This window comes from Elaeis guineensis, chromosome 4 (genome assembly GCF_000442705.2).
Source record: "Elaeis guineensis isolate ETL-2024a chromosome 4, EG11, whole genome shotgun sequence".
In the NCBI taxonomy this organism is placed as follows: domain Eukaryota; kingdom Viridiplantae; phylum Streptophyta; class Magnoliopsida; order Arecales; family Arecaceae; genus Elaeis; species Elaeis guineensis.
Window position 1 is genome coordinate 18,049,639 of NC_025996.2, and position 15,675 is coordinate 18,065,313.

The window sequence follows — 15,675 nt, forward strand, 5'->3', positions numbered from 1 at the left end:
CACCTGTGAATATATATCACCATCCCAAGCAATGCTATCTCTAGATTCTTCATTATTATGTTGATTGTTGCTTAATTTTTCCTACATCATCACCTATTTATAAAAAAGAAGTAATTTAGTTTGAAAGAAATAAAATAAAAAAAAATAGTATACCTAAATATTTTATATTGAAGAGTCATATATGCTCACAATCTTTTGGGCTGACTCACTATCAATTGATCTCCCATCTTTTCGTTATTTATGTGTTTCTATAAATATTTTTGCACGTGAGGGCTCCACACCATTTTTTGCCTAGTCAATCATAAAGAGTAATGAATAATTGACACTATATATTAATATATGCAGTATTTAATTAAAATATACCTTTTCTGTCATCAAACATGCAAAACTCTTTGATCCTGCAGTATGAGCCATCTTTTGCTTTGCACAGTTACTTCTATTTATGTGATTACATTTCTATGATTAAAAAAATCATAAAAATATAAGTAGAAAAAAAAAGAAGAAATAATAGTTATAAGTACTTGAGTAGAAATGAGATAAGAATTATACTTTCTCTTTTTCTGAATGTCAATAGTTGATCAAAGTGTTCCATTGATCTCTTGGTCTACGATCAGATTTATTTGAATGTAGCTCCTGTAGAGTTCTATATTTTTCTGTGTACTCTGTCTTTAAATTACTTTTGTGATCCCTCTACTTTTTTGATATGGAATTAAGTACCCAATCATCACCAATTCATGGAATAGTAAACTTTGTCTACAATGCAAAGAGATAAAAATAACAAAAATAAATTATGAAACACAGATTGTGACTCCATACAACTCATAATATTTTAATAACAAAAAAATAAATATGAGTAACTATTTTACCTTCACAAATACCAAAAATTTACTTTTTTTCTCTTTTGAAAAGGTTCTCCAATCGTTAAAATTTAAAGGAGTTGGTGTAGCATCTCTTGCCACAATACCTAAAAAACTAGCTAGCACTCGCCCTTTTTCATCAATGAGTTGCCCACGAACATTAAACTTTACAACAATTGTATTTCCTTCAAGCATGTCCCAAACATTAGCTAATAGAGTAGGTCCACGCACAGCCCTTTGTTCTGATTTTTTTCTTATATTTATGTCATAATTTCAAAGACTCCATCATTAGATTTTGTCCGACATCACAAACAACTATATAATACTATATTATACCTGATGTATTTTTTTTCTCTTCTACTTCAACACTTAGAGATTCATCATCATAAAAAATAATATCACTATTATTGTGATGTTTCGAGTGAGACTCATCATTCTCCATGTAGCTATTTGATTGATGACCCAAATGAGAAGAGCGCCTTGGTTCCAATACGATATTGCTTTGGATGATCTCTATTTTGAAAGGTGCTGCTGCTACAAAAATTTAATATATATAAAGAGAGAGAGAAAAATAGACATCAAGCAAATAGTTGGTTCTTAACGAAGAATTAATCAACAAAAATTTAGGCTTATACCGAGATCTTTTTTACTGAATTTGTGACTTCTATCAAGCTTTTTGAAATCTTCAAAATTTTTAATTTCTTGAGAAGAGAAAAAATTATTCTTTCTTAACTTACAATTAATAATTAGAAAAGAAATATAAGACTTGACAAATTTACAATCAATCACCTCAATTCTCCTTTTACTTTCTTCAATTCTTTGCTTACAAGCCTCATCATATGTATTGGTGTTACAATCTTTTGCTTTTCTATTTGGTCGGGCTGAAGAATAAATTAAAGGTAAAAAAATTATTTTCTTAGATTGATAAGTACATTATAACTAAATATGTTATACATGATGTATTTTCTTCTGTTTGTCCTTCCTCTTCAAAATCTCCATTTTGCCTTTGGGATAGACTTTATTTTTTGAGATCATAAAGGCATATCACTTTCGGCTTGACTACGATTGTCTACTAAAGGCTTCATGAGATGTTTTCTTAATTTTTTCATAATATCTGCAACAATGTGTTAAATACAACATCTTTTGGATTAGTAGCAATTCAATAATAGTAAATGAAAAGAAATATAGTAATAAAAAAAAAAATCAAACATATAACAATAAAAAAAAATAGAACTCAATATAACTAAAATCATAAATCATTGTCATATACATCATCAAAAGAAAATATTTTATTGTAATTAATTAAAAATTAAATAATATTTGAATTCAATAGCTTGTCCTCAATTAGCAGGTTGCATCTCTTCTTCTATATTATCAGCTTCGGCTTCCTCAATATCCACTAATATCCCATCAATATCTCTTCTAATCCAATTGACGGTTTCATTCTCTAAGTTTGTGGTCGAAAGTTGAGGCTCACTTTCCATGCTCAAATCAAAGGCATCTCTAAGAATTATCTGTCTTGGAATGAACCATTCACGATCTTTAAGATCTTGGACAAATATTACCTATTCAGCTTATGATAAAAACACAAATGGCTCATCATTTAATTGCTCGCCAGTGTGTCTCAACCGAAAAAAATTAACAAGAGTGAATCCCAAGGAATCTTTTCTTATCCCTCTTCCTTATGTGACATCAACCCAATCACACCTAAATAAAACAACTTTAAATCTGCCATAGTAATTCAACTCTATAATATTAGTAAGTCTGTCGTAATAGTTAACATCTTCCAACTTTGGGCGTGTGTCCCGTCTACTTGCATAACTTTCTATTTTTGCTAAAATCATAACTCCATTATTTTGGATATTCATTTTCCTTTCAAACTCTTCAGTTCGGAATTTGTAACCATTATCCATAGCAAAAGCTTTAAACCTTCTTGCAATATGGTTTGGCCCTTGAGCAAGTACTTTAATCTCATCAGAGATTGGCCCAATAGTTTCATCATCATCAAAGTCCATAACCTAGATAGTTTGGAGGAAAAAAAAGAAAAAGAAATTGTATTCAAACTTTGATTCTAAATACCTTTTTTACTAAAAGAAATAATCTATACTTACATGTTCCTTCAACCATTCATGAAATTCTTCATTATGCCTAGCTGCTAAATCACGTGGATTTAAATGATATTTACGATTTTTTCTTTTGATTGACTTCTCATGTTCCCTGCAATATGTAAAAGCATTATTATTGAATATATATATATATATATATATATATATATATATATATATAGACAACATTTACATATGTATTGTACTAACTTTTTAAGGTATGCTATCATTTTAGATTCACAATTAAAAAGCACATATCGATGTGCTTGAGTCCATGTTTTGTTGTCCATCATAAATGTTTCAACACTTCCATATGACTGCCCTTCAATTGGAAAGAGACATGATCCTTTCTCTACTTCTAAATCATTATCAGTATCATTTGTAGATGATTGGAGATATCAAGAGCAAAAGAATGAGCTTTTATTTGGTATATATGCTTCTGCAATCGAACCCTCTGGACGTGCTCGGTTTCAAACATAGGACTTTAACCTTGCTAGATACCTATGTAAATGATGTTTCACTACAAGAAATTTGATTTTTTGCGACGAAATTTTAGCGACGAAATATTTTTCGTCGCAAAAAAGTAGGCTTTTGCAACGGAATTTAAATTTCATCTCCAAAAATTAGGTATTTGCGACGAAAAAAATTACGTTGCAAAAAGTTATATCTTTTGCAACGAAATTTTTTTTTTGTTGCTAGAAGTTCATTTTTAGCGACGAAATTTTTTTTCGTTGCAAAAAATAATTTTTTTGGCGATGAAATATTTTTTTTCATAGTTAAAAATTTATTTTTTACGACAAAAAAAAATTTTATCGCCAAAAAATTATATTTTTTACGACGAAATTGATTTTTCGTTGCTAAAAAGAAAGACTTTTGTGACCAATTTTATTTATATTTAGCGACGAAACTATTGTGTCGCTAAATTTTAGTTTATTAAAAAAATTTTGAATATTTTGCAACGAAAATTTAAATTTCGTTGCTAGAATTGATTTTTAGCGACGAAAGTTTTTTCATCGCAAAAAATTTTTTTTTTTTAACGACGGAAAAATTTTTCGTTGCTAATTTTTTTTTTGTGATGAAAATAGTTACGTCGCCAAAAATTAAATTTTTAGCGATGAAATATTTGTTTCGTTGCGAGAAACTTGATTTTCCGATCATTTGCGACGAAACTAAATTTTTGTTGCCAAAAATTAATCATTTGCGACGAAAATATTTTTGTTGCAAAAAATAATTTTTTTTGCGACAAAATATTTATTTTTAGCAACGAATTTATTTCGTCGCTAACTATTTTTTAATTAAAAATAAAACCTTGATATTCTGCCCTAATTGAAAAAACACTGTTGATCTCCCTCCTGGCCCGATCTCCGCCGCGGTCATCCAAATCTTCTCCCTCCCCGATCTCCGACGACAGTCGTCGTTCCCCGATCGTCGGTCGTCCTTCTCGGTAAGTCCTCTCCCTCCCCGCCACCATCCTCTCTCTCTCTCCCTCCCCACTGCCGTCGAGCCCTCCCTCCCCGCCACCGTCGCCGCTCGAGCCCACCCCCTGTAGCTGATCGAGCCCACCTCCCAGCTTGCCGGCCATCTCCCTCCTGCCTCGCCACCCTCTCCTCCACGCACCGAATCCTCCCTCTTCTCTGCCTCCTTCCCTCCGGTTTCCTCCAATCCGTCGAAACCCTAACCCTCCAATCCATAAAACGAAGGTGGCGGCCACCTCTCCTCCCTCCCTTTCCTCCTCCTTCCATACTTTCCTCCTATTCTTCCGTGCCGGCCGCCGTCGAAATGACAACCTCCTCCTCCTATTCTTCCTCGCCGGCCAAGGATAAGGCCCTCGTCGCCTCCAAATCCCTCCACATCACCACCCCCGACAAGCCTGACGCCGTCCTCGCCTTCCTCCGCCGCCACGCCGGCCTCTCCCCCTGCCAGCTCCACGCCTTCGTCCGCCGCCGCCACGCCGGCCTCTCCCTCCCTTTCTGAGTCTGCTTTGTTTGTTTTCGTAGGGCCGCCGCAGCCGCCGCCGCGTCACCGTCGGGCCGCCACCGCCGCGCCACCGCCGGGCCGCCACCGCGGTTGCCGCGGATTGTCACCATCAAGCTCACGGAAGAGTTGAAGGTGAAACCAATTTTTTAATTTATATATTTTTTTAATTTTTTTAATAAATTTTAGTCATTAAAAATAATTATTTATTATTTTAGTAATTAGATATAATGTTAGATATAATTATTTGTTTGATATAATTAATTTTAATCATGATTTAAAAATATTTTAAAAATATATTTTTTTAATAATAATATATTAATTGTAGCATAAAAAATTTATAAGCCTTAGAATTTCCGTTCGAGGATAGCGTGCATAAACTAATATTTTTTTTATGAAAAAAATATTGGTGCTTTACACACTATTCTCGAATTGTCCTCGTGGACAGTTTGGGCATGTGAATGAATTTAATATTGCAACACATGTGCTTCTATATCGCAGAGTTTTGTCGGTATTTTTGATCATGTTCTCTGGATACATAGCACAATTTTAATGCTTGTGTATCTGAAGAACTGCGTCGAAATGCTGCCGAAATTTTTTTTATATACAAGACATGTATTGCAATATTAAATTCTTACGTTCCTGAATGGAATAAGACCATCACCCTATAGGTAGGAGATATAAGGCGTTAGTCAACTATTATTACATAAAATTGATTGTATAGTTTGCATCATAAATATGTAGGTATGGATCGTGGTTGGATGTCTTTGCGTGATAAGTTCTGTCCCGAGTATATTACGGATGTGACGACTTTTATGAATGTGGCATCCAATCATACTAGAGAAGATGGGAAAGCTCGTTGTCCATGTCGTCGATGTAGAAATTTATTTTGGTGTACCTTATCGGACATTCAGAATCATTTATACGAACACGGTATAGATGTGACTTACAAGAGATGGACTTGTCATAGTGAAGATTTGCCGACTAGCTCGAACATGTTGTCCAGGAGTCCCATAAATCCGTCGTCAGTCGGTGGATCATGCAGTCGTGAAAGACAAACACTTGGTGAAGAAGATAGAGAAATTTTAGAGGATCTTCATCCAAAATTATTTGAAGTAAATGTAGAAGCGAGAGCAGAACATCAGCATTCCATTCTGAGATAAGAAGCTGAAGAGGACATTAATATATCTATAAATGATAGATTCGAGCATCTATTAAGAGATGCACAAAGTGATGTTTATCCTGGTTGTAAGAAGTACTCTCTGTTGTCCGCCGTAATAAAGTTATTACACCTGAAGACACTTGGTAAGTGGTCAAACAACTCGTTTAATTGGTTGCTTAAATTTTTGAAGGACTTACTGCCAGAGGGAGAGTTACTTCCGTCAAGTCATTATGAAGCCAAAAAATTATTGAAAGGACTCGGTTTGGGAGTCGATGACTTGGGCCTACGCTGTGAAAAGATACATGCATGTCCGAATGATTGTGTTCTATTTCGGAAGGATAAACAAGATCTACAAGCATGTCCAATTTGTCATTCAAGCAGATGGAAAGAAAGTCATGGTAAGGATAAGAAGAAAAAGAAAATACCATGCAAGATTCTGCGGTACTTTTCGATTACACCACGATTGCGTCGATTGTTCATGTCGAGGCATACTGCTTGTGACATGCGATGGCATAAGGAGGTAAATAATATGGACGATGATGTCATGAGACATCCATCAGATGGAGATGCATGGAAACATTTTGATCGTGAACATCCATGGTTTGCAACTGATTCACGAAATGTCAGGCTAGGGTTGGCAACAGACGGATTTAATCCATATGGTAATCTTAGTACTGCTTATAGTATGTGGCCTGTTATGGTATTTCCTTATAATTTACCACCATGGAAGTGCATGAAATCACCTTTTAATCTATTGGCCTTGTTGATCCCGGGTCTCCGTGCCCCTGGAAGAGACATAGACATATTTTTAGAGCCATTGATCGAAGAGTTACAATATTTGTGGGAAGAAGGATGCGAAACATATGATCATGTTGTAGGAGGCATCTTTCGTATGCATGCAGCATTGCTTTGGACAGTTAACAATTTTTCTGCATATGGCGATATTTCTGGATGGTGTACAAAAGGGTATAAAGCATGCCCAACTTGTAACGATGATATTACATCGGACCGTATTCGCAGAAAGATTTGTTTTACCGGCCATCGACGTTTCTTGCCAGATGATCATAGATGGAGGAGAAGTCTTAAGTTCAATGGCAAGCATGAACGACGTGCGCAGCCAAGATTCTGGTCTACAGACAATATTTTAAATCAGTTACCAAACCCACAGGATGTCATATTTGGTAAGGGTCTGGCCAGCCAAGTAGGGGTGCGAACAAGTATCAAAAATTGGAGAAAAAAGAGCAAGTTGTTTGATCTTCCATATTGAAAAACGCTTCTTCTTCGACATGATCTTGACGTCATGCATATTGAAAAGAATATATTTGATAATGTGTTTTATACCATTCTCAATATCGAAGGAAGAACAAAGGATACCGTGAAGGCTCGTCTTGACTTAGAGGATATGCGGATTAGAAAGGAATTACATTTGATTCGACGAGGGGATAGGCTGGTGAAGCCATTGGCATGTTATACACTGAATCGAAGAGAGAGAAATCAATTTCTTTCATATTTGAGATCAGTGAGGTTTCCTGATGGATACGCCTCAAACTTGAAACGGTGCATCAAGTCGAAAGATGGAAAGATCATCGGGATGAAAAGTCATGATTGTCATGTACTTCTACAGCATGTGCTCCCAGTTGGTTTGCGTGGATTGTTGTCGGATAATGTGTGTGATGCGTTACTTGATCTGGAAACTTATTTTCGAGACTTATGTGTGAAGACATTGAGACGAAGTCAGATCGACATATTGGAGAAGAAGATTATCATTACTCTCTGTAAGCTCGAGATGATATTCCCTTCCGCCTTCTTTGATATCATGGTGCATCTTTCTGTTCATCTTCCACATGAGGCTAGATTGGGTGGGCCAGTACATACAAGATGGATGTACCCAATTGAAAGGTAATTGCATGATATTGTAATATTTATTATTTATTTTTGTATTCTTATTATATGTGATATCAATTGATAATTTATTGAATAGGGAGATGCGTGAATACAAGAGTGCCGTCACTAACAAAGCACGGCCTGAAGGTTCAATAGCAGAGGCACATGTTATGAATGAATGTCTGACGTTCTGCTCTATGTACCTTCGACGAGTGGAGACCAAATTTACAAGGCCACAGCGGAATATTGATGTTGACGAGATTCTGACCGATGGATTGTCCGTGTTCTCCAATGTTGCCCGACCATATGGTAAAAAAGATTTTCGAATGTTGACACCACAAGAAACGGATGACATGCATTGGTATGTGCTAAACAATTGCGAGGAGATAGAAGCCTACATGATGTGAGTATATACATTTAATTTTTATTTGTTGATATATCAATGAATGCACGTGGACTCTAAATTAAAATATACATAGTATTACTGCATCACTTCAGAGAACACGAAAGTGAGCTCAGAAGAAGTAATCCTACATTAGCAGCGGCACGACATAGGAATCAATTCGCATCATGGTTTGACGAACGGGTAAGTTATGTTCATGTTCATCCATGATTAAAAGTTTGTTTATATAGTATTTATTTTGTCAAATTTAACCTGCTTATTATTCTTTTAATTGTAGATAGCTCAGCTACGTATCGACAATCCTAACTGTATCAGTAATGACTTAGCTGCACTTGCACGAAAACCTGACAGACGTGTATCAGTATATTCAGCATGCATAGTCAATGGTGTGCGATTCTTAACGGAAGATCGCGATCGTGATCGAACTACACAGAATTGTGGAATAAGCGTGGAGGGCGAGCACAAGGGTGAAATAATAGATTTTTTTGGTGTTCTGCATGAGGTTATAGAGTTGAGATATAGTGATCTTCGACGGATTGTGTTATTCAAGTGTCGATGGTATGACTTAGGACGACACAGGCCAATTGTTATAGATCCTCAACTCGTCAGTGTCCACACTGGTCATGTATGGTATGAAAGTGATCCTTATATTTTTGCAAAGCAAGCAAGACTAGTGTGGTATATTGATGATAACAAAATGAAAGAGCCTTGGCGAGTTGCAATAAGGGCTCAGCATAGGCATTTGTTTGATCCTGCACTTTTCACATGCCCGAATGATGAACATCTTGAGAATGAAGTCTGTGCAATTATTGAAAATGAAGCATATCAAATGCAAGCACCAGATAACATATTAGTGCCAGATGATACGATTGACATAGGACAATTACAAAGAGACGACTATGAACCTGAGGATGTTTCTGTTGTTGGATCGTCGATAAGGGCACGGACACGAGCACGATCCAATAATGACTTCGTTAACGACAATGATGATAGTACTTCAGGGTCGAAGTCCTCTATGACTCCCGTCGAAGATGACTATATGGACACGAGTTCAGAATCTGAGAACAATAATTAATATGAATAAGTAATTCAATTTACTTTTTTTTTTATTATATCATGTAATACTTGAGTTTTTTTGATTACTTACTGATTTAAATTATTTTAATCATTGCAGCATCATGACTGGTCCTGGACGTAGACATTCACGGGGTAGGCAGCAGGCTCCGCTTGATGATACACATCCTCACTTTAGCATTTTGCATGATGAGTCAGAGGATTTAGATGAGACTCAGTTGCCCGAGTCCACAGAGCCGCCTAGTGCTCAGCCAGAGCTTGCCCAGCCGGAGGCCATGGTACCGCAGCATCATCCCCTTACAGGTACATCTCTATCAATTTATAAACCATATATATTTTTTTGTTATATGCATTTAGTGATACATGATATATGTTCATTTCATCAATTTTTACATGTAGGAACACAGCATCGACGTGCAGTGCGTGGTCCTAGTAGGGGTCTTGTTTTGAAAAAATATGTGCATACACACAATGAAAAATCGAAGGTACATATATTTTGAGATCATCCGGTTGGCACAGAGGCTAGTATCGTCGCAAATGAGATCAGTTTGTATATGTGGAATCATTTTTCGTGGGCTGCTGAAAGTTTCAAGCATGTAGCTCCTCGATACCGTGATGCTCTCACATCAGGGTAAGAATTAAATTTGGATGTCTTGCATATCATTATATGATCCATATTATTTTTGGTTATATAAATAAATTTTTTATGATATGAATAATTTCATGTATTTGCTTTTTGGTATGATTACTGTGTAGGATAATATTGACTTCGAGGATTGCACTGACGAAGAAGTGACGGCATGTATTCTCAAAATGGCTGCAAATAGATACAGAGATCGGCGATGTAGGCTTCATAAATACTGCAATGAGCTGCAGGCGAAGGGGATTGATCCTGTGACCCAGCCATACAGAAATTGGGCTGGGTCTAGTGACGATTGGCGGTGGTTATGTGAGCATTTTGGAAGTGAGGCATTTCAGGTATGTCTAGTGTTCCAAATTTTTTTAATTATGTTATGTCCTTTATTGGTTATAATTGTATGTATTTTGTAGCGACGATCGGAGGCGAATAAGGTGAATAGGAGCAAGATTGATTCTATTCACATGCAAGGAAGTGCCTCTTTTGCACAGGGAATGAAGAGGATGGTACGTAACTACATTTGCAATCATACTTTGTAACTTTTTATTAAATATTTATATTATTTTGATATCTTTTTTTCTTTTTTTTTTGTTTGAACAGGGACTATCCGGAGTCGACGCCTATGCTAAATTCTATCAAAACAAGAGTGGCGAGTTCGTGACCGAGGAGGCGAGGCAGCGTCATGTAAGTATCATTACTCTACATTTTGAATACTTTTAAAGAGTTTGAAAAAAATTTATGATTTTATTTGGTTTATTGTGAAGGAAAAAATGTTAGAATTGAGAGAGCAGGCGACGAGGGAGGTGGGATCTGATGGTGATACTGGATCGCAGCAGGTTTGTTTGATGACAGATGATACGATTTTAGATACCGTCCTCGGGCGGCAGCTAGGATCTGGTCATAGCATGCGGTCCAAAATATCACGCAGTTCGTCATCCGACCGGTCTGATGATGCATCGATGCCAGAGGCAGTTAGGACATCCATGAGCATGATGCAAGATCAGATTAGTTACTGGATGAATCGTAGTCAGACGCTCGAGAGGATCGTAGCTGCGGTGGCGGGATGGCTCGGTATTGATGCTTCTGAGTTAGCACCTCTACAGTCACATGATGCCGCCTCTGCACCACCATCGCGACACATATCGGGTCAGAGATCGACGCCTGGAGGAGGGAACGAGGCCAATGAGTCAGATCATACTTAGTTTGTACTTATTTTAAATTTAAAATGATGTATGGACTTATATTTTTGTATATGACAAAGATGGTTATGAAACTTTTTATTACTTGAAATTGGTCTTTTAACTTAGAATATTTTTATTGTGTTAACATACTGTTTATTTAAAATATGTTTGATCAGATAATATGTATTTGAGCAGATTTTTTTGAAAAATTAATAAAAATTTTATTTTTTATCCAAAATTTATTTTAACGACGAAATATTAATTTCATCGCAAAAAAATTTGTGAACCCAAAAAAATAAAACTTTTATTATTCATTGCGACGGAATTTTTTATTTCGTTGCTATTTTTGCGACGAAAAAATAGTTTCGTCGCTAAAAATTATAACTTTTTGCGACGAAATTTTTATTTCGTCACAATTATGGCGATGAATATTTTTATTTCGTCGCCCTTATAGCGACGAAATTATTATTTCGTCGCCATTATAGCGACGAAATTTTTTTTTCGTCGCAATTTTGGCTACGAAATTATTTCGTTGCTATTTTTGCGACGAAAAAAAAGTTTCGTCGCTAAAAATTTAAACTTTTTGCGATAAAATTTTTATTTTGTCGCAATTATAGCGACGAAATTATTATTTCGTCGCCATTATAGCGACGAAATTTTTTATTTCGTCGCCCTTTTAGCGACGAAATTTTTATTTCGTTGCTATTATAGCGACGAAATTTTTTTTTCGTCGCAATTATAGCGACGAACATTTTTTTCGTCGGAATTTTTGCGACGAAATTTTTGCGACAAATTATTTTGCGACGAAATCCGTCGCTTAGTTTTGCGACGAATTTCATTTTCGTCGCAAAAAATAAGAAAAAATTTTTTTTAATCAAAATATTTAGCGACGAAATTTTTTTTCGTTGCAATTTTAGCAATGAAAATTTAAGCTCTTGCGACAAAATATTTTCGTCGCTAATACAGTACATAACTTCGTCGTCTAGGTTTACTATTTTTTGCGACGAAATAAAATATTTTCGTCGGTAAGGTCTTTTGCTACGAGGCTTTCTCTACAAATTTTTAGCGACGATATATTTCGTCGCAAATACTTTTAGCGACGAAAATATGATTTTTAGCGACGAAAAAATTTCGTTGCAAAAAATTAATTTTCTTGTAGTGAAATTTCCAATTACTTTGCATTTGCTATATATACAATATACCATCAAAACAAGCTAACTGATTAATAAAAATTTTATTTCTCAATGGGATACATCCAACGATAGAATACAGGGCCAGCAATCTTTGCCTCACTTGCTAGATGAATGACCAAATGCACCATAATAATGACAAATGATGGTGAAAAAATTTTCTCCATTTCACAAAAAATTAAAGTAATTTTTTCTTCAAAAAACTCAAGCTCATCTACTTTAAGAGATTTACCATATAGTCCTTGAAAGAAGCTACAAAACTCAATCAAAACAGAACTAACTTTGTCAGGCAATGTCCCTCGTACTGCAAGAGGGATAAGTTGCTACATAGAACATGATAATCATGGCTCTTAAGTCTAGAAAATTTATAATTTTTGTGAATATAGTGTGATATATTTGATGCATAACATTCTGAAAATTTTACATTTTTTAAGACTTTATAAAAAAGATTTTTCTCATAACGAGACATTGTGAAACATACTGGGGGCAAATAAGTCCTTCTAGAACCTTATTTTTCAGCCCATAACTCTGGTCTTATTTTCATCTCTCACAAATCACGACAAGCCCCCAAATTGTCCTTTGGTTTTTTATCAACATTCAATAAAGTATGCACAAGGTTATCACATATATTTGTCTCTATATGCATTGGATCAAGATTATGCTTGATGAGATGGTGCTCCTAATAAGAAAGTTCAAAAAAAATACTCTGCTTTCTCCATGTTCCCTTTTGAACCCCGTCTGTTGGTTCACTCATCTTTTCGAAGCTGAATCTTATTTCTTTTAATTGATCCAATAAATCAGATCTAGATCGAGCCAAAGGTTTATGCCCCAATTCTTTAGACCCATCAAATGATTTTGCATCATGCCTATATTTATGTGTAGAATCCAAGAAATGCCTATGACCCATGTAGCAGAACTTCTTCCATGTGTCAATTGCCTCGAATGGGTATCCACGTTACAAGATTGACATGTATATCAACTATAGGTGCACCAACCAGAAAGATTTTCACATACTGAAAAATCATTTACAGTCCACATAATTGCTGCATGCATTTGAAATATCATCTTTGTGGAAGCATCATATGTACGTTTCTACACCAATCTCCCATAACTCAATCAACTCTTCTATAAGAGGTTGTAAAAATACATCAATATCATTTTCAGGTGACTTTGGACTAGGTATAAATAATGACAATATAAAGTATTCTTGCTTCATACAATTTCATGGTGGCAAATTATATGGAATTAGAATCACTGGCCATGTGCTGTATACACTTCGCATTGTCCCAAACGGATTAAAACCATCGCTAGCTAGCTCCAACCTGATATTACGACACTCTTTAGCAAATTCTGGATACTTTTGGTCCAAATTTTTTCATGCTTTAGAATCAGCTGGATGTCTCAAAATATCATTTTTCTTCTTGCGGTCCCTTGCATGCTATCTCATCAAATCTACCATTTTAGATAACATAAACAACCTTTGGAGTCTCTATTTTAAGAGAAAATACCTTATAATCTTCATAGGAACTTTCTTCTTCTTCCGTTTATTTGAAGTTGATACATCATTGAGTTAGTTATTCTCATTGTTTTTCTATCGAGAAGCCCCACATTTTGAGCATGAATCATCATTAGCATATTCCTTTCTAAATAAAAGACAATCATTGGAACAAGCATCAATCTTCTCATACTTAAGCCCTAGCGGTTCAATAATCTTTTTTGCTTCATTGAAAGATTTTGGTACCTCACTGTTAGGATATGCACGCCTCAGAACATCTAACGATGTATCAAAGCTCGAGTTGCACTATCCATACAAACACTTCACATGATATAAATGTAACAACAAAAATAATTTTGTAAAGTCCTTGCAGCCTGGATATAATTCTTTTTCTGTGTCTTCCATCACTTTTTTGAATTTTTCAATATCTGACAGAGAATGCTCCATGGATTCTGATTCTACAAATCTTTCTAAATTTACCTCACCTAATTAAAGGCTCTATATTTAAACTTAAATTTACTTCATCATAAACTCAAAATACTTCACGTATCATTTCGACCATATTATTGTCTCTAGATGTTTCTTCCCCATTAATAATAACTCCATTAGAAATGGTTGCATATATAATAGAATCTAAAGCATCATATCCTTACATTATACCATTGACTACAAGGTGATCGTAAATCTCTACACGGTTTCTATGATAGTAATGTACACACTTTTTGCAAGGACAAGAGATTTTTTCATCAATAGATCCAAATTTGAATATTAAATTGAGAAAGCTCTCTACCCCATCCAAGTAATCCTTACTCTACTACACTCCATCCATCTCTTGCGTTTATGATTATTCATAATAATTAGCTGTCCTATAATTAAAAAAAAAATTAATAGAGATGCAGCATACATTTCTACTTTGTACATTATATGTAAAATATATTACAAAAGTCAAAATATTCAAACATAATCTAAAAGATCGAAATCAATATATATAATAATCATATCATTATGAAGATGCGTATTTGTCTAAAATCTTATACTTTAGAGAGCCAATGCTAAATATAAACTAAAAGTATAAATAAAAAATAAGTCGCTCATCCAATCTGATCTGATGTCAATTTCTGCCTCCACTATTCAAATGCGCAAAAATTTTTGGTTAGAATGGTTCTAACCACTAATTTCTACTCAAATGAGTGTGTAGAAAAGAGAGTAACGTGAAGTGCGTACTGGATCCGACAATCCACTAGCCGACATCAACTCCACTCACTGTCACTGCCACCCCACCCCCCATTTCACTCGCTGGTAAGCCATCACACTCCATCCTCCAATCCGGCTCCCCCGATGATGGAGGTTCCACCCCGATGTCAGTGTTGGTGACGACGGCGACAGCAAGGCCAGGACGTTATTGTCGGCGAGCGAGTGCTACGCGTGCACGCAGGTGGGCGTGTCGTTTTTGGATCAGAAAACAACGACCCAAAATTTTGATCTTTAGTATAATTTACAACTAAAAAGATTAGATTTTGGATTAGAAAATTATTTCCACGACAAGACAATGATCGAAACATGCCGTAAAAATCCCCAAGTAACAACAAATCGAAGATAAATCAGATGAAACAGAGCACAAAAAGCTTATATTTTTTAATAAACTTCTCTCCAGAACAACGCATCCACCATAAAAGAAAGCAATCTGGAGAACGGCAATTGGAAGACCAACCT

The 15,675-nt window shown here is 35.5% G+C and overlaps 2 protein-coding genes across 2 annotated transcripts; both read left to right on the top strand.

Annotated features, from left to right (window-relative positions):
- Positions 1 to 9,404: 9,404 nt before the first annotated feature.
- Positions 9,405 to 10,070, top strand: LOC140856890 (uncharacterized). The gene is made up of 3 exons (XM_073255107.1): positions 9,405 to 9,469; positions 9,560 to 9,762; positions 9,859 to 10,070. The coding sequence occupies exons 1-3, from the start codon at positions 9,417 to 9,419 to the stop codon at positions 9,957 to 9,959; spliced, it is 357 nt and encodes a 118-aa protein (XP_073111208.1). The 5' UTR covers positions 9,405 to 9,416; the 3' UTR covers positions 9,960 to 10,070.
- Positions 10,071 to 10,187: 117 nt separating this feature from the next.
- LOC140857264 (uncharacterized) lies at positions 10,188 to 11,298 on the top strand. Its single transcript, XM_073256029.1, has 4 exons — positions 10,188 to 10,437; positions 10,510 to 10,602; positions 10,697 to 10,780; positions 10,861 to 11,298. Exons 1-4 carry the CDS (start codon positions 10,273 to 10,275, stop codon positions 11,296 to 11,298), a joined length of 780 nt encoding a protein of 259 aa, XP_073112130.1. The 5' UTR covers positions 10,188 to 10,272.
- Positions 11,299 to 15,675: the final 4,377 nt, after the last annotated feature.